Source organism: Paramormyrops kingsleyae, chromosome 1 (genome assembly GCF_048594095.1).
Source record: "Paramormyrops kingsleyae isolate MSU_618 chromosome 1, PKINGS_0.4, whole genome shotgun sequence".
In the NCBI taxonomy this organism is placed as follows: domain Eukaryota; kingdom Metazoa; phylum Chordata; class Actinopteri; order Osteoglossiformes; family Mormyridae; genus Paramormyrops; species Paramormyrops kingsleyae.
The window spans coordinates 345,670-367,601 of NC_132797.1; the positions used below are offsets into that span (position 1 = coordinate 345,670).

Below are 21,932 nucleotides of genomic sequence, written 5' to 3' on the forward strand. Positions count from 1 at the left end.
GGGGCTACCTTCTGCTCCACACGCTCTTACAGCCTTTAACTGAATGGTGCCGGGAATGAGGTCACACCCTGCCTTCCGACACAATGTTAAATATGCTGTGACCAGTAGAGGGCAGTAGTGGGGCTACCTTCTGCTCCACACGCTCTTACAGCCTTTAACTGAATGGTGCTGGGAAACACCTGCAATGTCTGGGCAGGGAAAACAGAAGCATATGATTACAGAAAAACCTATTTCTGCATCATTAAAATTATTTGCTGTATTTGTGATTTTCATTCCTGTTAGCCTGAATAAACCACATATACATAATGTCCATTCGAAAAAGAATTTTAATAGCATTTCCATAGTATAATAGGACATAATACACTGCTGAAGAGTTTCTAAAAGGACAAAATTATTTGGCAATTGTCAAAATAAAAAAATAAAGACATACCTCAACCTCAATATCATGAAATTTTGAAGGCAGGAAAAGCTATTGATTGGCATAGAAAAGGCTCCAGCCAAAAGGCAGGAGAGACCGGTCATGTCCGTTAGCAGCAGCAGGGACTAAAGTGTGCATTTGTGTAGGTGGAAGCCTCCGTGTCAAAGAAACACACCCAGGGCTGAATTCAGGGGGTGTGGTCCCGCCTACAGCATAACATGCTTTTGTAACAACCAGAAAAAAAACATTTGGAGCCCCAAGGTAGAGCCCAGGTTAGGTGTGTCAGTCCGGCCTTGAATGTAGAGCCCAGGTTAGGTGTGTCAGTCCGGCCTTGAATGTAGAGCCCAGGTTAGGTGTGTCAGTCCGGCCTTGAATGTAGAGCCCAGGTTAGGTGTGTCAGTCCGGCCTTGAATGTAGAGCCCAGGTTAGGTGTGTCAGTCCGGCCTTGAATGTAGAGCCCAGGTTAGGTGTGTCAGTCCGGCCTTGAATGTAGAGCCCAGGTTAGGTGTGTCAGTCCGGCCTTGAATGTACCTCAGACACACATGCATAAGCATACAGGCCAACTGTCACCTTGGGAACACTCAGGTTACGCCCCCAGCGTGCTTTTAGGGGGTGCGGGTTGGAGCTGGGGTTACGCCCCCAGCGTGCTTTAAGGGGGTGCGGGTCGGGGCTGGGGTTACGCCCCCAGCGTGCTTTAAGGGGGTGCGGGTCGGGGCTGGGGTTACGCCCCCAGCGTGCTTTAAGGGGGTGCGGGTCGGGGCTGGGGTTACGCCCCCAGCGTGCTTTAAGGGGGTGCGGGTCGGGGCTGGGGTTACGCCCCCAGCGTGCTTTAAGGGGGTGCGGGTCGGGGCTGGGGTTACGCCCCCCAGCGTGCTTTAAGGGGGTGCGGGTTGTGGCTGGGGTAACGCCCCCAGCGTGCTTTTAGGGGGTGCGGGTTGGGGCTGCGGTTACGCCCCCAGCGTGCTTTAAGGGGGTGCGGGTTGGGGCTGGGGTTACACCCCCAGCGTGCTTTAAGGGGGTGCGGGTTGGGGCTGGGGTTACGCCCCCAGCGTGCTTTAAGGGGGTGCGGGTCGGGGCTGCGGTTACGCCCCCAGCGTGCTTTAAGGGGGTGCGGGTCGGGGCTGCGGTTACGCCCCCAGCGTGCTTTAAGGGGGTGCGGGTCGGGGCTGCGGTTACGCCCCCAGCGTGCTTGAAGTGGGTGCGGGTCGGGGCTGCGGTTACGCCCCCAGCGTGCTTTAAGGGGGTGCGGGTTGGGGCTGGGGTTACGCCCCCAGCGTGCTTTAAGGGGGTGCGGGTTGTGGCTGGGGTAACGCCCCCAGCGTGCTTTAAGGGGGTGCGGGTTGGGGCTGCGGTTACGCCCCCAGCGTGCTTGAAGTGGGTGCGGGTCGGGGCTGGGGTAACGCCCCCAGCGTGCTTTTAGGGGGTGCGGGTTGGGGCTGCGGTTACGCCCCCAGCGTGCTTTAAGGGGGTGCGGGTCGGGGCTGGGGTTAGAGTTAGCCCTCCCCACACCCGGCTGGCCATACCTATGCCCTCCTCCACTGTCGCCCTGGTGACGACGGCTATGGGGGTACCTTGGAAGCATAATTTCCTGTGTCAGACCAAATGGAAGCACAGCTGGTAATGATGTGGGGGGAAAAAACAGTCAAATAAACAGCCGTGAGCACCCCCCAGTTATAAGCACCCCCCAGTTATAAGCACACCCCAGCTATAAGCACGCCCCAGCTGTGAGCACCCCCCGGCTATAAGCACCCCCCGGCTGTAAGCACACCCCAGCTATAAGCACCCCCCGGCTGTAGGCACCCCCCGGCTGTAGGCACCCCCCGGTTGTAAGCACACCCCAGCTATAAGCACCCCCCGGCTGTAGGCACCCCCCGGCTGTAGGCACCCCCCGGTTGTAAGCACACCCCAGCTATAAGCACCCCCCGGCTGTAGGCACCCCCCGGTTGTAAGCACACCCCAGCTATAAGCACCCCCCGGCTGTAGGCACCCCCCGGCTATAGGCACCCCCCGGCTGTAGGCACACCCCGGCCGTAAGCACACCCCGGCCGTAAGCACACCCCGGCTATAGGCACCCCCCGGCCGTGAGCACCCCCCGGCCGTAAGCACACCCCGGCCGTAAGCACACCCCGGCCGTGAGCACACTCCAGTCCTGGGTACACCTCAGCCCCTGAATGAGGGAACCCTGAATCACACAGGTGTGGGCTTGGATGAATCCGGAAGGAGTGTAGGTCACCATGATCATTTTAACTCATTTACTAATTTTGGCACCTATTTAAAGCTCTTTAACGCTTTCAGTGCCGGATGTTTGGTTTAATAAAAAGGCCCAGGGCACCAAGCTCTATCATACACACATGAAAAGCGGCAACGGAGAACCTGCCATGATTTGGTCCCTCTTGTCTGTCATCACTGAAGCATATTTAAAGTCTCTGTCCCATCCTCACATTTTTGGTTTATTAAAAAAGGTGAAAACATGTAAGAAATAAATACAATAGGGTATATCATGACTTTTTCCAAATTCAGAGCCACGTTTCCAAAACTCTGACTCCAAAACAGAATGAAACATAACTGTACACAGTAAACAAAATGCCTTGTTGAGTCGATACGCCCCAACTGTGAATGATCAATTTTATACTGTACAACTGCCGACAAGGAAGTGCCACAAGTTACTGTTCCAGGGTGACAACCTCCACGGCCTGTCCGTCCAGGGTGACGGTATTGTCTATGCGTGTGGTAACGGGTGCCATGGCGACCTGGACGGGCCGGTTGCCCTGGGCGAGGCTGGTGACCACGGTCTGATACATGCTGACAGGAATCTGGACGAGACCTGAGGAGACAGGGAAAGGAATATGTAAGGCGGTCATATAGAACTGGACCACACGCTCACTGGACAATGCAGTTCAGTATGACTGCACTGTCTGATCCAGTGTTTCCAAACCCAGGCCTCAGGGACCCCCAGACGATCCACATTTTTGCTCCCTTCCAGCTCCCAGCACATGTACTTGGTACTTGATTGGCTGAGAGCTTTGAGGAAGCAAAAATTTGGACGATATGGGGGCCCAGAGGATTGTGTTGGGAAACACTAGTCCAACCTAATTTAGGGCAGTAAAAATATGGACAGGCTGTGTTTATGGTCTCACTCATGGTGTATAGTGGCTTGTTCTACATCCTGGTGCGAATAAATCAGCAATGACCGCTAACTGGTGTGGTGACTGGTAATGGACAGCTCCGCCATTCCCAGATGAAAGGGACAGTGGTTAGTTATGCATATGAGGGCATTGGGTGTGTGTGTGTGTGTGTGTGTGTGTGTGTGTGGAGGGGTGAGGGTAACCCCTTAATAGCATAAGCAGACAAACAGGGATTATCCCATAGTGGCATATGGAGCACCCACCCCCCTGCCCCGCCCCCACTGCCCCCACCCCACTACCCTCATGCATAAACCCTTCAGGCACCTGGGATTCCCAAAATCACTGATAAGTCATGGCAGGCCTATTTTAACTCTGCGCGCCCTCTCAGCCAAATGCATATTCAGCCTGAATGAACCCAATTAGCTGTTGAGGGAGACTTCTCCTGGCGCTGTCTCTGCGGGCCACTCTGCATCGGGCCCTCAAGTGCCGCTGATTCCCCTAATCGGGCCCGAGTGATTGAGCGGTCTGGACTGAGGCCCATCAGCATGGTGAAGTGACTCCCTGCGCCCCCGTGACCTTGTCCTTGGGGTGACATTGAGATGTTGCCCGCTCAGATCCAGACTACGCCTCTCACACCACCTTCTGGGGTGGGGGTGGTAGCGGCTTAGTGCCCCAGAGGGCGGTCATGTTCGCTGGCCCAGTGCCAGTCAACCCATTAGGCAACATAGGTCACCACCTAGAACGCCACCATCTGAGCGGACGCTGACTGCAATGCACCAGCACCGTCCCCCGGGGTGCGACCAGCACTGCCTGAGACCTACATGGGGGGGACCTCATGCACATGGACGGAAGGGCTGCTCATCAGACCCTTGGCTCTCGGTATGCACAAGGCCCTGGGGCGAAGCCAACAGCTGGCCAAGTGAGGAGCACAATGCCTAGTGATGGGCCGAACTGGGCTGCTCGCCTGTCCTCTCCTGGGAAAGGGCCAGAAACACCACCCCAGGGGGAAGTAAGTGAAGGTGTCCTCTGTGCCTGAATGGGAGGCAGCGCGGGGTTGTGGTGACCTGCTGGAGGGCGTGCATATAGTGTGCACACAATAAAGCACATATACATATACAGAGATACACACATACCATCTGCTCCGAAGGAGCCCTGGGGGATTAGCATGAAGCAGCCTGCCCCCTAATGAACCTCGTCTCCTTAACAGGGAGGGGTGGGAGGGGCAAGAGGGACTCCCTCCCCCCCACTGAATAATATTGTGAAGGACGCTGAAGTCACATAAACATACCTCCACAGCACGCCTGGAGGGTTTCTCTAGGGTTAGGGGTTAAAAGCAGGGACAGACAGCTGACAGCTGGAGGCTGCAGAGAAACTGCCTACAGATTGTACTTTGGGAACAGTGATGAAAGCCAGGAGAGTGAGAGACGGACAAGGAGAAGCAGGAGAGTAAGGCTGGGCAGGAAGAGGCAGGGGAGTGAGAGGGACAAGGAGAAGCAGGAGAGTGAGGCTGGGCAGGAAGAGGCAGGGGAGTGAGAGGGACAAGGAGAGGCAGGGGAGTGAGACTGGGACAGAGGCAGGAGAGTAAAACAGGGACAGGGAGAGGCAAGAGAGTGAGACAGAGACAGGGAGAGGCAGGTAAGTGAGAATGAGACAGGGAGAGGCAGGTAAGTGAGAATGAGACAGGGAGAGGCAGGTAAGTGAGACAGAGACAGGGAGAGGCAGGTAAGTGAGAATGAGACAGGGAGAGGCAGGTAAGTGAGAATGAGACAGGGAGAGGCAGGTAAGTGAGAATGAGACAGGGAGAGGCAGGTAAGTGAGAATGAGACAGGGAGAGGCAGGTAAGTGAGAATGAGACAGGGAGAGGCAGGTAAGTGAGAATGAGACAGGGAGAGGCAGGTAAGTGAGAATGAGACAGGGAGAGGCAGGTAAGTGAGAATGAGACAGGGAGAGGCAGGTAAGTGAGAATGAGACAGGGAGAGGCAGGTAAGTGAGAATGAGACAGAGGTGTGCTGCACTCACCACTGGCGTCTTGCACCCCGGTCAGGGCCCCAACAGCAGCTGCCGTCTCTCCCGCAAGGACGATCTGCCCCCCACCCTGCAGGGTGGCCTCTGCTAGCGTGGCTACGGCATGGGCCGCAGCCTCACTGGCAAGAGAGGGAGGGGGTCATGTACAAGTGACACGCAAATGCACACAGGCAGCAAGGCAGGCACATGCGTGTCCAGTGACACACACGCATAAACACTCACTTACATGTATGATTTATCCCAGGCTTTTGTTTGTGCATGTTTTATTTCCTTTAACTATTTGGGATTAGTAGGACCTCATAATCATAAAAACCAAACATTATTTTTTTTAACAATTAATAGTTTTAAACTAAAAATGATGTCCTTATATGAGGACGTAGGGTGTCAGGAGGTTAAAGCCCTTCCAGAAAAACCAACAAAAATAATATTTAAAAAGTCACACAACATTTGTGTAGGGAGCTGCTCCCGTCTAGTAAAGAAACAGCTATTCATCGACGTATAAACATCAATCACTCTGAAATCCCAGAAATAAATCACTGAGTAAAAAAAAATTCCCCCCTCCATTTAAAATGCAACAATAAAGACAAAAACAGCGAATGTGCAATATTACTGCGAAGCCCTCACTCAGATGTAACACGTACAGGTGGGGTTGGGGGGGCATTAATGGAGTTCCGGCTGTCAGCTCAGTGCTGGGATTACCATAATCTGCCTGGCCACATATCTTTAGGCCTGTACACGCTGGGTGCGCTCAATTTCTGTCACACAGCCTAAGAGGTGGGGGTGGGGCTTCCTGAATTCCCACTGAAGCAGAAGCGGATGCTATGTGTGTGTGTGAATGACCACCACCAAAGGGGAATGAGCATGACCAGAAATGATAACTTAAGCCTATCACAAGCCTCCATGATATATGCTTCTGCTGCACTAGTGACACCTGGAGGTGAAGAGGCGCCAAGGCAGCGGTACCTGACTCACCCAATGGAGACAGGCCTTTGGTAATAGGAGTGGCAGTGCTGCTCTACATCACGCATGCAAACGGGAGATAACACCCAGCCGGGGGGGAGGGGGGGGTCTCCCAAACCTTCCAGCCACAAAGAACTGGGCCTATAGTGCAGATTTCAAAATGAGGGTCATTATGAGGAGCCTAATTGACATGGGAAGAGGCTCTTTGTAAGGCTACTCGCCAGCTGCCTGAATGCCACCCCCAGGCCCCCCCGCCCACACGGCTCAGGAAACTTAATACTACTACTGGAGATTTGTGAGCACAGTACAGGGTATCTGCAGACCTTCTGGAAGAATCCAGGTAAGGCCATTAACAAACATGCTGCCTTTACAGCCTGCTTCCCAATATCTGCGATCACCAGTCCTGAGGGATCCCAGCAGCGTCTGTCAGCTGGGAGATCCTCATACCTCCGGCTAGGACAAAGAACAGGAAGTGAGCGTGGGGGCGCTCAAAAGGGCTCACCTGTGATAAACACGGGGAGGGGGGCAGCAACCACAGGTGAGCTAAGGTAACAAGCCCCTGGGGTCCTTTCCAGGCCTGGGCCGTTGCCAGGAAACGTGACAGGGAAACTCTGGATATTGGCCCAGAAACAGTCCAGGAGCAAAAATATCCCTGTGTGAATCAAGATCATGGTGGGATTTCTGTCTCTGCACGCCTGATTCCTACCCATCAGCCGACGTTTCATATAACCGGGTGGGTGGAGAGGTCCAGACTAATGAACCTATGACTTTACTAGCTTTATCTTCAATGCTTCTGCGAATCCCAAACAGGCAAGTGTCAAGAGCAGCACTGCAGGCAACAGGCAGCCACTTGCACACTCAGGCCTAAACCACATGGCGTGACTTCACTGGGTCCCGACAACAGACACCCCCTTGCAGACACCTGCTGCTGTCCCCCGTGCCCTAGGTGTACCTGTTGAGTGCCATGGTAACGGTGGCCCCCTGTTGCATCTCGTGTGACGCCGCCACCGCAGCCTCTGCGAGGGACGCCACGGCCTGCGTGGCTTCAGAGGCCTGTGTGCTCTGGATAGTCATCTCACCGCCCTGCAGCGTCGCCCAGTTCTGCTCCTGGAGAAAGAGACACAAAGGAGGATAAACGTCTGGAACCAGACTGAGATTCGCCACGAAGGGTTCCTGCCGTATTTTTACTAAGATTGAGACTCGCTGTGTGGGGTTACTGCCCTACATTTACTACCACTCAGACTGAGACTCAATGTGAGGGTTTATTGCCATTTATTTACTCAGACTGAGACTCCTGTGAGGAGTTACTGCTGTATCTTTACTGAGACAGACTCCTGTGAGGAGTTACTGCTGTATCTTTATTCAGACTGAGACTCCTGTGAGGAGTTACTGCCGTATCTTTATTCAGACTGAGATTCACTGTGAGGAGTAACTGTCATATCTTTATTCAGACTGAGACCCCTGTGAGGAGTTACTGCTGTATCTTTATTCAGACTGAGACTCCTGTGAGGAGTTACTGCCGTATCTTTATTCAGACTGAGACTCCTGTGAGGAGTTACTGCCGTATCTTTATTCAGACTGAGACTCCTGTGAGGAGTTACTGCCGTATCTTTATTCAGACTGAGACTCCTGTGAGGAGTTACTGCCGTATCTTTATTCAGACTGAGACTCCTGTGAGGAGTTACTGCCGTATCTTTATTCAGACTGAGACTCCTGTGAGGAGTTACTGCTGTATCTTTACTGAGACTGAGACTCCTGTGAGGAGTTACTGCTGTATCTTTATTCAGACTGAGACCCCTGTGAGGAGTAACTGTCATAGCTTTATTCAGATTGAGACCCCTATGAGCAGTTATTGCCATATGTTTACTCAGACTGAGTCTCCAGTGAGGGGTTACTGCTGTATCTTTACTCAGACTGAGATTCGTTGCGAGGATGAGACTCCTTGTGAGGGGTTACTGCTGTATCTTTACTCAGACTGAGACTCGTTGTGAGGATGAGACTCCTTTTGACAGGTTACTGCTATATATTAACTCAGAATGAGACTCCTTGTGAGGGGTTATTGCTGTATATTTACTCAGACTGAGACTCGTTGGGAGGATGAGACTCCTCATGAGGGTTTACTGCTGTATCTTTACTCAGACTGAGACTCGTTGTGAGGGGTTACTGCTGTATATTTACTCAGACTGAGACTCCTTGTGAGGGGTTATTGCTGTATATTTACTCAGACTGAAACTCCTTGTGAGGGGTTACTGCTGTATCTTTACTCAGACTGAGACTCGTTGCGAGGATGAGGCTCCTTGTGAGGGGTTACTGCCATATCTTTACTCAGAATGAGACTCGTTGCGAGGATGAGACTCCTTGTAAGGGGTTACTGCTGTATCTTTACTCAGACTGAGACTTGTTGTGAGGATGAGACTTCTTGTGACGGGTTACTGCTGTATATTTACTCAGACTGAGACTCCTTGTGAGGGGTTATTGCTGTATTTTTACTCAGACTGAAACTCCTTGTGAGGGGTTACTGCTGTATATTTACTCAGACTGAGACTTGTTGCGAGGATGATACTCCTTGTGAGGGGTTACTCCTGTATATTTACTCAGACTGAGACTCATTGTGAGGATGAGACTCCTCATGAGGGGTTACTGCCGTATCTTTACTCAGACTGAGACTTGTTGCGAGGATGAGACTCCTCGTGAGGGGTTACTGCCGTATCTTTACTCAGACCCACCGGGTTCCAACGTGCCCCATCAGGCAGGGCCTCACCTCTCCCTCTGTGACGGTGGAGTAGTTCACCTGGGCCACCGTGACGGTGGCCGGCAGCTCGGAGGCATCTGCCAGGGTGGCCACCGTCGCTCCAGTCCCCACCTGTGAGTACAGTACGGGGAGCAGGGGGGTGGGAGTAAAACACCAGTGTATATTGGGTGTGCTGGGACTCGGGGGGCACCCCCATTACTCAGGTACATACCTATTTTAGTCGTCTTGGCTATGTGGATGACTAAAATCAGATGAACATCCATTTTTTGAGGACTACTGATTGTATCCCCCTCGCCCCCTAAAAAAAACATGGGATACGTCGAACCTCTCTGCACAAAGGTGGTCCAGACCTGGGTCAGCTGGCTCCAGGGCCCGTCCAGCCCCTGCAGAGACTCACTTGTATGAGGGAAACAGTGCCATCCGGGTTGCTGATGGTCTGCACCACGGTCTGCGAGGGCACCAGGTGCGCGATGCCGTGGGTCACAGCGGTGGCAGGGGCCATGTGGGATGGGGGTGCCTGCTGGTCCTCGAAGGCGTATAGCAGGTCCTCCCGGCCATGCTGCTTGTAGCAGTTCTTCACAATGGTCCGCAGTGCCTGGGTCCAGGACACCTACTTGGGATGGGGCCCGAAAACGGGGAGAGAAATCAGGGCTGATAGGGGATGCGAGTGAGATGGAGAGAGCACCATGAAGGGAGACGTGCCATGCCATCATGACGGCCCCAGTGGTACAACACCCATTGGGTGGTCAAGCTTAAGGCAGGGTGGCATTTCTTATGATTGGGTGGCATTGCTGATTGGATGGCTAAGCTTATAATTGGGTGGTCAAGCTTATGACTGAGTGGCATTGCTTATGATTGGGTGGCCAGGTTTATGATTGGGTAGGATTTCTTATGACTTGGTGGCATTTCTTATGATTGGCATTGCTGATTGGGTGGCTAAGCCTATTAGGGATGTAACGATACACTCAACTCACGATTCGATAAGATTCTGAATTCATGATACGATTTTCTCACGATTTTTTTATGCATGCAGTTTTTGTCTTGTCTGTGCTTTTCTCACCGTTTTCGTTTGTAATTACCAGAAAGCTATAATGCTGCCACACCGCCGATTTAAGATCGGACGATGCGTCCATCCATTTTCTGAAACCGCTTAATCCCAACTGGGGTTGCGGGGGGGACCACAGGAACAATGGGCGCAGACGGGAACCAACCCTGGGCAGTCGCCAACACACCACAAGCCCCCGGTGAAAACGGGGAGAGCGTGCGAACTCCACACAGGAAGGACCCGGGACCAAAACCAAGCCCTTCTTGCTGTGAGGCAGCAGTGCGAATCACTGCGGCACCGTGCCGCCCAGCAGCGTGTCCTCAATTTCAAATTCGCTCGCCATCTCGCGTTCGGTCAAAACCAAAAACTAACATATGACGTCAACGTGAATACGCAGGGACATCTGACGTTGAACTGACGTCGTGAAATCAAATGTCATTTTTCTGTTAAAGTACTGTGAAGTACTCCTAAAGTAGCGATTCATTTTCCACATCAGCCAGTTTAAATCGTCATACATTTACATGGATTTTTAACCGATTCGTGATTCATCATTACATGCCTAAAGCTTATGATTGGGTGACTAAGCTTATGATTGGGTGACTAAGCTTGGGATTGGGTGACTAAGCTTGTGATTGGGTGACATTTCTTAGGATTGCGTGGCCAAACTTATGATTGGGTGGCATTAATTATGAGTGGGTGGCTAGGTTTATGTTTGGGTAGCCAAGTTTATGACTGGGTACTCTGGCGTCCCAGTGGCATCAAGCATAGCCTCCGACAGCTACATGTCTATAAAGATAAAGATTACCCAGAATCCTTTTGGGCTAGAGATGGAGCCACACCTTAACCCAGCTTATATCCGTGGGACGTCCCCACTACTCTGGTGACTCCAGTGGCCTCACCCTCTGCTTCTGCTCCTCGGTCCTGACGTCGCTGCGCACGTTGGCCCAGGGGATGTCGTCTGGCCACCACACAGGTTTGCAGCTCTCCTTGCCCCAGCCGGGCTTCCCACGGCCCGTTGAGTACTTCAGCATCTCGGGGATGAAGGCCCGCAGCTGGGCCTGCGGGAGGAGTGGGGGGATCAAACCACAATCAGACTGCAATATTCCCCTACTGCTTTCCAAGAAGCCAAAGCTCAGATTCATAAACTCACACTCCCCAACCACTGGAGAAGGCTTTTCCTTAATCTGTGAGACTAGCCATCCGACAACCCCCCCCCCCTTCCAGATTGAAATACATGCCAAACCTCCGACTGTCCATCTGCCTGACTCCAATCTTTTAAACAGGATGCCTCGTGCTGTCCCTTTACCAAACCGGTCATTCCTGTCTGGATACACCCACATTTCTGTTAAACGGCCTCGCGGCGTAGAAAATTCAAGGTCATGAAGTCTTTAAGTCAAAGCAAAACTGTGTGATCTAAGCTAATGCAGGGTTTCTGGTTTCAGAAAAAGCACTGCTGACTAGTGGACAGAGCTGTGACTGTATTATCCCCCACAGCCGGTCTGCAGATGCAGGGCAGGCACGCCCTATCCTGATGTTTGATTCCAGGCCTCAGTGCCGCTGCTAGGCTGCCCACTGGACCAGGATCATGTTGCACAGTGGAGGACTGCAGCGTCGGCTGCCTGACCTCATGGGCTAAATTTGGCTCCCGGAAAATGAATCGCTTGCATATAAATCCAGAGCTAGACCGGCACCATCAAGTTGCATGGAGAGTTGATTTTGAATGCCAAAAGCAGAATGCTCACCTCCCTGCCAGCCTGTCTGTCTGTCAACCTACCTGCCTGTCTGCTTGTCTGTCTGCCAGTCTGTCGGTCTGATTTCCTTCCAGCTTGTCTGCCTGTCTGTCGGCCACTGAACCTGTCTGTCTGCCTCCATACCAGCCAGCCTGTCTGCTTGCCCACTTGTCTGTCTGTCAGCCTTCCAGTCTGTCTGTCTGCCTCCCTACCAGCCTACCTGCCTCCCTACCAGCCAGCCTGTCTGCTTGCCCACTTGTCTGTCTGTCTGTTAGCCTTCCAGTCTGTCTGTCTGCCTCCCTTCCAGACTATCTCCCTTCTAGTGTGTATGCCTCTCAGTCTGGCTGCCTCCCTTACAGCCTGTGTGCCTCCCAGCCTGTCAGTCTTCCTCTCAACCTGTCCATCTGCCTGATTCCTTGCCAGCCTGTCTGTCTGCCTCCTAGTCTGTCTGTCTGCCTCCTAGTCTGTCTGTCTGCCTCCTAGTCTGTCTGTCTGCCTCCTAGTCTGTCTGCCTGCCACCTAGTCTGTCTTCCTTGTAACCTATCAGCCAGGCCACCTGTGTTTTCCTGCCTGTACATTTAGGAGGGTGACACACATCAACATCAGCATGTCTACAGAGGGTTCAGCACGAGTGTTAGTCCAGACCATTAACCGCCATGCTAGCAGCTGCGACCACAGCTGTCACAGCTGTACAGGGCAGAAAGCAGAGCCACCCCACACAAGTACCCCAGCAGTAGGGAGTGCGGACTGGGAGCCCTTCCAGCCAGGACACAGAGCTCATCAGTCACCTTGAGCGTGACCTTGGCCACTCCCTTGACCCCCCATGAGTCACAGGTGGAGGGAAAGAGAAGTACAGGCTGCTAAAAACAGTCTTAACAGTCCCCTCTCATGGCCAGTCAACTCCTCAATCGCTCCACCCCAGCTAGCACTCAGGCTGCACTGTGTGTTTGGCACATGGCTTAATTACAGGGGAAGTGGAATTATGGGGCCATGTGTGTCTGGGAGGACAAGTCAGCCTCCACGCTAATCCTCCTGGGATCCAATCAGCTATGAGAGCTGAGAGGGCTGGCTAATTGCACCCCCCACCCCCCAACAGGCCGCTGTTCACCTGCCGCTCTCTGATTAGGTGCAGTGCTGGGACCGGCACGATACAAAGCTAGATTTGTGCGTGTGCCTGGGGGGGTATTTGTGCTGTCTGTTGAAAAACAAGTCACAGGCTCTCACACCTGTCTGAGTGAGAGCTCTCATTGGCCAGCTGACTTCCAGCCCTGCCCCCACCCTATCAGCACTGCTTTTGCTGAGTTGCTTCTCTAAAGAACCAGTGTGGTGGTGGGGGGATATTTACACTGATCTGAGTAAACAAACCAGTGCTGGGAGAAGCCAACTGGGAGCTCAATGGTTCACGAAGGAACACCAGTAAAGCCATGTCCAATAAAACGCCATCAGCCACTACATGTAATGAGTTTAGCATGTTTTAAAGTGTATGGGTATATATATCAGAGATATACCAAAAGGACAGGCAGTAAATGGAAATCAGGTTAGGAACTAATCTGATGAACAATAGCAATAGTGCCCCCTGGTGCCTAGCAGCTGCCTAGCCTAACCTGGGTCATCTTGTCAACAGAGACAGGAATGCCGTCGATGGTCAGTGGCGGCAGCTCAGAGCTCAGCTCGGGGGCTGGGGGCGCATGCTCGGCCAATGCATTCTCAAGGTCCTCCAGAATCATGCTCTTGTACTTCCTCACCTGCAGGGGGCAGCAGAAAAACCACTGAAAGGTAGACAAGGCTTGTTCTTCTGTTCGTGACTGGATTTACTGATGGATACCTTAATATCGCTGCCTAGATGAGAACTACTGATATAATTTTTAAATAATTCATTAAGCTCCTTTTCAACTACGGTGGAAACAAAGTTGTTTAGAACAACCTGCTCTACGAAGTGCTATCTAGGAATTATGAATATTTTCATGTGCTGAGATACAATAGAAATAAAGGCAATATACGCAGGCAGGAAAGGAGAGGTGAGAGTGGCAGGCGGCTGGGATATACCACATTCTCCAGTGGTGCTGCCCCGAACACCTTAAAGACGGCGTTGGGCTTGGAGGGCGAGATGCAGAGCACGATGGCTTGCTGGCCCACGCGGGTGGTGTACTCATCCAGCGTGGCCCGCAGCTTCCTGGGGAGGCAAACGGCTCATGCTCAGTGGCCGACACGTGACAGCTCGGCTTCTCGGGGATTTGCGGCCGCAGGGAAGGCGGATGGCCAGGGCATAGTGTGACCCCCGAGGACTCCTGCTGTGATGCTGTGATGTCTAGTATCATCAGTCGTATCCGTGTTGTGCGCAGAGGCAGATCAGAACCCCTAGGGCGGCGCTCACCTGAGCAATCGCGTCTGCTGCCGTTTTCGGATGGAGGGGTTGGATTCGAAGATGTGCGGCCGTTTGCGCTTCTTCCCCGTCGCCACAGCAGCAGCTGCCGCCATTCCTACTGGGCCTAGAGGGGAAAGAAGAGGTGAGGGAGCTGTGTGGAGAGCATGCAAACCCCAAAAGATACACCAGGGCCACCGATCATGTAGTCGGTCTAAAAATATTCTGGGCTGGCAGTTTTTCCTCCTCGCTTTTGGCTACAAGAGAATATTCTGCCAGCCAGACCAAAGAATCTGTCTGATGATTAGACATGTATTTTGCTATAATGGTTTCACAGCAATTATATATGTTCCCTGAAATCAAAAATTTCTCAAGGATCCATTTTTGGTGAGTGTCACAGTCACTCAAGCTGTTTTTGGCTTTTTTTTTGTTTAGAAGTTTGTGGTGTAAGGGCTCCATCTTGTGGACATGCCCATCACTACAAGCACATCTCACCAGCAGCAGCCAGGTGGGCTGTGACCTCATCTGCCCCAGTGGAGTTGAGGATGTCTGAGTCATCATAGGTGTCATCTTCGGGTGAGGAGGGCGAGTCCTCGTCGGCGCTCAGCATGCTGTGCTCTGTGTAGGTGGCCACATGGACCTGCTGCACCTGGCCAGCCACTGCATGTGCCTCGATGGTGCTCATGTCTGTCTGGTGCTCCTCCATGGCCTATCTGTCGCTCACCTGGATCAGCTGGGAGGGCAGGAGCCGGAAACACACACCGGGGGTTCATTACAGCTACAGGGAGAGGTACAACACTCTAAATACCTCTGGGGAACTTTGAGTGGCGCACAATTAGCATGTTTTGTGTATAGCAGCTAAACGTTACACTTCTGGCCCATAAGTTTCCATTATAGATTACATCAAATAGCTGAGCCATGGTTCTCGGTTTGGTCCCAGCCAAACTAAAACACATGAACAGATGAGACACTGGATTTCTTTGGAGCAGACTGGCCCATTACAACCAAAGGGCTAATCAGTTTCTAATCTGTGCTTCTTTGTTTCATGAAGGTACTGTGTCGTTTTCCTTTGCTTCTTGCTGTAATTTTGCAGATGTTACATCTTAAGGTGGATACACTGCAGGATACACTCACCTTCCTTCCTGTATGTATAGTGAACCTGACAAAAACTTATTAAATGAATCCATCAGCTATCTTCCAGCCATCTGCGACCCACTTCTCCAGCTGAGGGTCATGGTGGTATTTTAACTAAAATGGTGACGCTGTATTTCTAATTCCATAACCACTTTAAATTTCAGCCTGCTTTCGTGTGCATCACTGAGAGCTCAACACCGCTTCTGACGTGTGCTTTGTTTGATAAGATTTAACAGACCTTTGCATCAGAATACACCAAAATTATTTGTGATGACATAGAGACATTATAAAACTTTAGATTTTTTTTCTTTATTTATCACCAACAGCATAAATATATTTAAGTGCTTACAAAAATGTTTAAAATACAAAATCCATTTATCCTATGCCATATTACAGTGGAGCAGCTCTTTACATACACTCCCTGGCCACGGTATTAGGTACACCTACACAACTGCTGGTCGAAACAAATATCTAATCAGCCAATCATATGTTAGGCAGCACAATGAATAAAATCATGCAGATACAGGTCAGTTAATCTTCACAATATCCACCAAAATGGGAAAGAAAGATGATTTAAGTGACTTTGTACATGGCATGTTGGTGCCAGACAGGAAAGGAACGTGCACTGATCACAGTGCGCAAGGAGTCGTGCTCTGATCACAGTGCGTAAGGAGTTGTGCACTGATAGTGTGTGTAAGGAGCGTGCACTGATCACAGTGCGTAAGGAGTCGTGCACTGATTACAGTGCGTAAGGAGTCGTGCACTGATCAGAGTGCGTAAGGAGTCGTGCACTGATACAGTGTGTAAGGAGTCGTGAACTGATACAGTGCGTAAGGAGTCGTGCACTGATAGAGTGTGTAAGGAGCGTGCACTGATCACAGTGCGTAAGGAGTCGTGCACTGATACAGTGTGTAAGGAGCATGCACTGATCACAGTGCGTAAGGAGTCGTGCACTGATAGAGTGTGTAAGGAGCGTGCACTGATCACAGTGCATAAGGAGTCGTGCACTGATACAGTGTGTAAGGAGCATGCACTGATTACAGTGCGTTGCCACACCCACCACATAACAAACCACCTCAGGGATGAGAACCTGAGTGCAGCCATGTGGCGGGTGATCCCTCAGCACCACACTAGTCTGAATGGACCAGTGTGAGGTTTATTTTTTTCCAATGGCTGGTGTGTCAATCCTGCCACCTACCCCCAAGTTACTCCCTGTAAGTTGGAGGACCTCCTTATAGGACTGGATGTAGATTAATGTCATACCCAGAACGAAGCAACTGCAGGTTAATGGCCTTGCTCAAGGGCCCAACAGAGTATGATCACTCTGGGCGTTCAGGGGATTTGAACCAACAGCCTTCCAGTTACTAGCATAGATCCCTAGCCTCAGAGCCACCACTCCGCCATCAGCCAGACAGGCTGGTATGAAATTTTCAGAAACTGGTGATCTACTGGGATTTTCACGCACAGCCATCTCAAGGGTTTACAGAAAATGGGCTGGGAAAAAACATCCAGTGAGCTGCGATTCTCTGGGAAAAATGCTACAACCAAGGTATGCAGAAGAGCCTCTCTGAATGCACAGTGTATCGAACCTTGAAGCAGATGGGCTACAGCAGCAGAAGACCACACCGGGTGCCACTCCTGTCAGCTACGAACAGGAAGCTGAGGCTACAGTGGGCACAGGCTCAGCAAAACTGGACAATGGGAGATTGGAAAAACGTTGCCTGGTCAGACAAGTCTTGGGCAGTGGTGGCTTAATGGTTAGGGACGTGCACTTGTAATTATAAGATTGCAGGTTCAAATCCCCGACCAGCAAAGCACCACTGAGGTACCCTGAGCAAGGTACCGCCCCCAAGCACTGCTCAACAGGGCATTGAATTAACTGCCCCTGCTGTCACATATCGGTGAAATGCAGAGGACACATTTTGTGGTTGTGCTGTGGTGTGTCAACAGTGACAATTAAGAATTTCTGCTGTGACATTCAGATGGTAAGGTTAGAATTTGCCGTAAGCAACATAAAAGCATGGATACCTTGTATCAACAATTCTGCTTAGTGACAGTGATGTAATGGTGTGGGGGATATTTTCTTGGCACCCTTTGGGACCCTTAGTACCAATTGAGCATCGTTTAAATGCCACAGTCTACCTGAGCATTGTCGCTGACCATGTCCATCCCTTTATGAAAACAGTGTAAACAGCTTCTAATGGCTTCTTCCAGCAGGATAACACACCCTGTCATAAAGCTCATATCCCAGATTGGTTTCTTGAACGTGACAATGAGTTCACTGTACTCAAATGGCCTCCACAGTCACCAGATCTCAGTCCAAAAGAGCACCAATGGGATGTGGTGGACGGGAGATTCACATTATGAAGATGCAGCCGAACAAATATGGTCATGTCAACATGGACCAAAGTCTCTAAGGAATGTTTCAAGCCATTTGCTGAATCTATGCCATGAAGAACTAAGGCAGTTCTGAAGTCAAAAGCGGGTCCAACCCAATACTAGCAAGGTGTACCTAATAAAGTGGCCAGTGAGTGCATATCATGTCAGCATAGGTGGAAATTCACGAAACATTTTTATAATTCCAATCACATACAGTTCACAGTGAGAATTAACCATAATTAACCAAGCTTTTTGTCTGGCTAACCAATGTTTTGATGGGTTAAAGCTCCTAGCAGGTTGTTAGATTCATTAAATGAAAACATTAGTTATAACTATTACTGTCGCTAACACTGGAACCTAACTAGAGAACAGCCCAGCAGCTCCTTAAAACTTCATAGGCCGCCAACACCCGGCCCGCCGCAGCGAAGGCTCTGCTGATCTGACCTTCCCAGCCCAGGCACGCTTCCTCGACCGGCGGCCACCAAACGGAGAAGCGCCTCACTTCGAAACCAACCGAGTACATCCGGTTCTTCGGGCGTCAAGGCGCCAGCCCGCAGCCTCCCGCAGATCGCGACCCCAAATTAAGTGTTTTTTCTTCGCGATCGGGAGCGAAGAGGCCGGAGGAAGCGCTGTCATCCACACTAAGGCTGCGGGCGGCGGCATGAGACCGGTTGCTGGTCGCATCCTTAAGCGGTTCCCAGCGAGCCAGCGTTGCATACGCCACTTCTGTTACGGCCAACAATCAACCTAAAGGTATTAATAAAACTAAGGAATTACAGAGCGCCCTTAGCTGTTATTAATGAGACAAAGAGACCGCCGGCTGGATCGTTAACACGCTCACCGCAATGCATCTTAGCACCCAGTGTACGTAAAAACGGGAAGAGCATGTTATGGGTGTTAAAACGCACATCGAATTATTTCTGACATGTCCCCATTAATAAAATGCCGTGACGCGATCGCCATTAGTATATCCGAAGGGATGCTAGCGACCGCAGCACCGCCCGCCGCCGTTAGGCAACAGCAGATGGGGGCCTAGAGTGGCCTGCCTGCGCTTATGCTTCCTCCTCCTTTATCGGCGCTTTAACCTGAGTCCGCTCGCAAAACGGCGCCCCACAATCGGCGAAACCCCCGCTATCGTTCCGCGTCGGCGCGGACCCCCCGTCCCTCCACCGAGCCGCCGCTGCCGGGTTCTTTGCTGCGGCTGCGCCGGGGCTGAAATAGCTGGAGATTGCGCGGTAGGGCACTAACCTCAGAGCGGCTGCGCTGCTCCGGGCCTGCGCCGTGCGTTACGGGGTTGGCAATCCGAGCGCTAATGCAGGACAAAGAGCAGGGGCGCAGCGGCGCATCGCAGCCGGGGACCTGGGGCTTCAACACGTCACGGAGCGGCCGTCACGGACACGGGCGCCATGCTGGGGAGGGAAGGCGGCGGGGAAGAGCTGCTCGGGGCATTTCGGGGGAAACAGCCTCTCGGTGGGCGACGATGGGAAGCCAGTTTAATGCTTTCTTGTAGCTGCCTAACTCTTCAAGTCAGTGTCTTTAATGTGAATGTGCATGCACGTCTGTGTGTACCTGAGCCTAAGGGACTGTCAAAGCAGCTTCATGCTCGGGTCCCACAAAGAGAAATACTGTATCACAGTATCAACTGAGGTTAATCCAAAATATTGATATAAGGACTGGACGAGGTTTATAAAACAAACAGTCGTTAGGACAAAATATAGGTTTACAACTAAAAACATACAATCCAGCTAATATTTTTTGCTGACGATTCAATTAAGTAACATGAATTATTAGCCACACGGAAATGCTTTTATCAGATACATATCTTGAGATGAAATCGCTTAATTCATTTGGAAATACTTTAGTGTCAAATGAACAGTCATATTTTACAAAGTTGCTGAACATCTTAGAGGGCACATTTCTTCATTGAACCAAAAGCAATACGCAGATTTTAAAAACAAAAATAAGAGAAAAAATGTATTGGCACGAGTATGGTTTGACGTCTATTGTTTACTTGTATGTAGTTTGCCTTTCTTTTCCTTTTTCTTTGGTGCTTTTGACCTGCCAAATCCTCTGAATTGTAAGCAGTCCACTGCATTATGGGCGATGTAGTAAACGTTCTCCATAGCAGCTGCGCTGAATATGTCACCTTCTTTTTCGGCGGACTTGACATTCAATGATCTCTTTTTGGACGAGATTTTCCGCTTGTTCTTTTTGGTTGGTTCAGCACTTTGCAGTTTTGATGTTCTGGTTTTTGTAGGCTGTAGAAAACACATGAACATGTATTAGTAACCTAACGGCCGTTTGTTGTAGTAATTCCTCCTCTTACACCACTTGTATCTTCAATTATTTAAACTTTCATTACATAGATTACGTTCGGAACAGCTATCTGCCAAACTATGTGATTATACAATATATGAGAATGCATAAAGGAGCATAATAATACACTAATGTATAATACTGGCTTTTAAATGAATGGAAATCAATTACCATTCTGTCAACTTTATTCAGTTATTCTGTTTCATCACAATTCGCAGTCTGCAAAAATCAGGTAAACGGTTTGATTGTCTTTGATGGTTGATAGTCTGTCATGGTCAGTATTTGAAAACTCCTGATCTAGTCAGGCCTCTTTATTCCAGTTTAATTCGATATTTCCACGGCTGATATATTTAGATTTACCCGAAAGACTAGTAGTACAGAGAATATATTTTACTGTATTTTTTTTTTGTAACTACAGTTATCGGTGGAAATCAGTATGCCATATTACGCCAAACTCAAAATCAATTACAATCAGTCAGCAATCACTGAAACTTGCAATTTACACAAAAGTATCACAGGATGATCGGGGTTGTCATTACGTTTCCAAATGTACTATACCGACTGGAAGGGCTCTGCAAAATTCCAGGTAAGTTCAAAAGAATTGATAACTTTCCTTCCGTTACTTAATGCTCCGGCTTTCATTGACGAGGGCCAGCCTCTGTTGACGTGTGGTTGCCTTGGGGACGGTCTGGAAGTGAGCTGGCGTGTCTGTGTCCGGCGGCTCTGAATGGGTCGGTATGTTTTCAGGAAATGTTCATTGTATAGAGGCTGAAGTTACACCAACAACTAGCTGAGGGAAACTGCAATCATCACTGGAATACCTAGAAAAGGTATCGCTGTGTAGGTATATACATACTGCCTTTATGATGTCATAATGAGTCACAACACACCAACGTAAAGTGCCTTGGCACAACTATCTTGTGAAAGGCGCTATATAAAAATAATTTGGAGTCTACTCCTTATATACTTGTTAAATAGGTAGACATTGAGAATTCCGCTGTATGCCTCAGATTTGCATGTAAAGTTACGATATAGAGTAATAAGTACAAGGGGAAAAAAATGTGGTCATCATTCACATGGGTTCTTAAAAAAAAGTGATTCGCCCAGCCGTAGATATCTAGATGAAAACAAAATCAAGTTAACTATTTTGCGCATGGTGACGTTTCACAAATCAGAAGAAATTGAGAAAATGAGGGGAAGGTAATTTCCCTTCGAAAAAGGACCAAATCATAATTAACTTCATGCATTTCCTCATTTCCTTTACATCAATAGTATGTCAATTATTTCAAGTTTTAACGTAAAATGCGATGTCACACCAAAACGTGTGTGTGTGTGTGGGGGGGGGGGGGGGTTGCAATCAGGGACAGATTATGGGTTGTGTGGGCCCCTGGGCAAAACGTTCGCGAGGGCCCCCACCCCATCCCACCACCACCACCACAATTCAAGGGCCCTTGGCAGCCAAACGCCCTCCCTCCATGTTTCCATCAGAGGCCCTATAGGGTCAGGGGCCCTTGTAGGCAGAGGATCAAAGAATGTAGGCCCTCTAAAATAGACGAACAAAAATACATTGTTGATAAGCGTTGCAAATTGTTTTGGGCTAGGGGCCCCATGGGCCCCCTGCACCCCAAGGGCCCCTGAGCAGCGGCCCCGCTGGCCCGGTCCGTAATCCGTCCCCGGTTGCAATAC

At 50.5% G+C, this 21,932-nt stretch overlaps 2 protein-coding genes across 7 annotated transcripts; both read right to left on the reverse strand.

Annotated features, from left to right (window-relative positions):
- Window positions 1–308: 308 nt before the first annotated feature.
- LOC111838559 (nuclear respiratory factor 1) lies at window positions 309–19,442 on the reverse strand. Of its 6 annotated transcripts, none has more exons than XM_023801656.2 (11): window positions 19,179–19,440; window positions 14,913–15,150; window positions 14,430–14,544; window positions 14,105–14,228; window positions 13,660–13,800; window positions 11,225–11,383; window positions 9,678–9,890; window positions 9,290–9,412; window positions 7,481–7,635; window positions 5,563–5,687; window positions 309–3,242 (listed from the first exon to the last, which is right to left on the reverse strand). In XM_023801656.2, the coding sequence occupies exons 2-11, from the start codon at window positions 15,121–15,123 to the stop codon at window positions 3,082–3,084; spliced, it is 1,527 nt and encodes a 508-aa protein (XP_023657424.1). In that variant the 5' UTR covers window positions 15,124–15,150; window positions 19,179–19,440; the 3' UTR covers window positions 309–3,081. The 6 variants fall into 6 exon arrangements, with proteins under 6 accessions (XP_023657424.1, XP_023657427.1, XP_023657426.1 ...); XM_023801659.2 differs by having other exon boundaries at window positions 9,290–9,391; window positions 14,102–14,228; window positions 19,179–19,438; XM_023801658.2 differs by having other exon boundaries at window positions 9,290–9,400; window positions 14,102–14,228; window positions 19,179–19,438.
- A 412-nt stretch (window positions 19,443–19,854) lies between these two features.
- Window positions 19,855–20,917, reverse strand: LOC111838560 (small lysine-rich protein 1). The gene is made up of 3 exons (XM_023801661.2): window positions 20,805–20,917; window positions 20,418–20,465; window positions 19,855–20,188 (listed from the first exon to the last, which is right to left on the reverse strand). The coding sequence occupies exons 2-3, from the start codon at window positions 20,418–20,420 to the stop codon at window positions 19,931–19,933; spliced, it is 261 nt and encodes an 86-aa protein (XP_023657429.2). The 5' UTR covers window positions 20,421–20,465; window positions 20,805–20,917; the 3' UTR covers window positions 19,855–19,930.
- Between the last annotated feature and the right edge of the window lie 1,015 nt (window positions 20,918–21,932).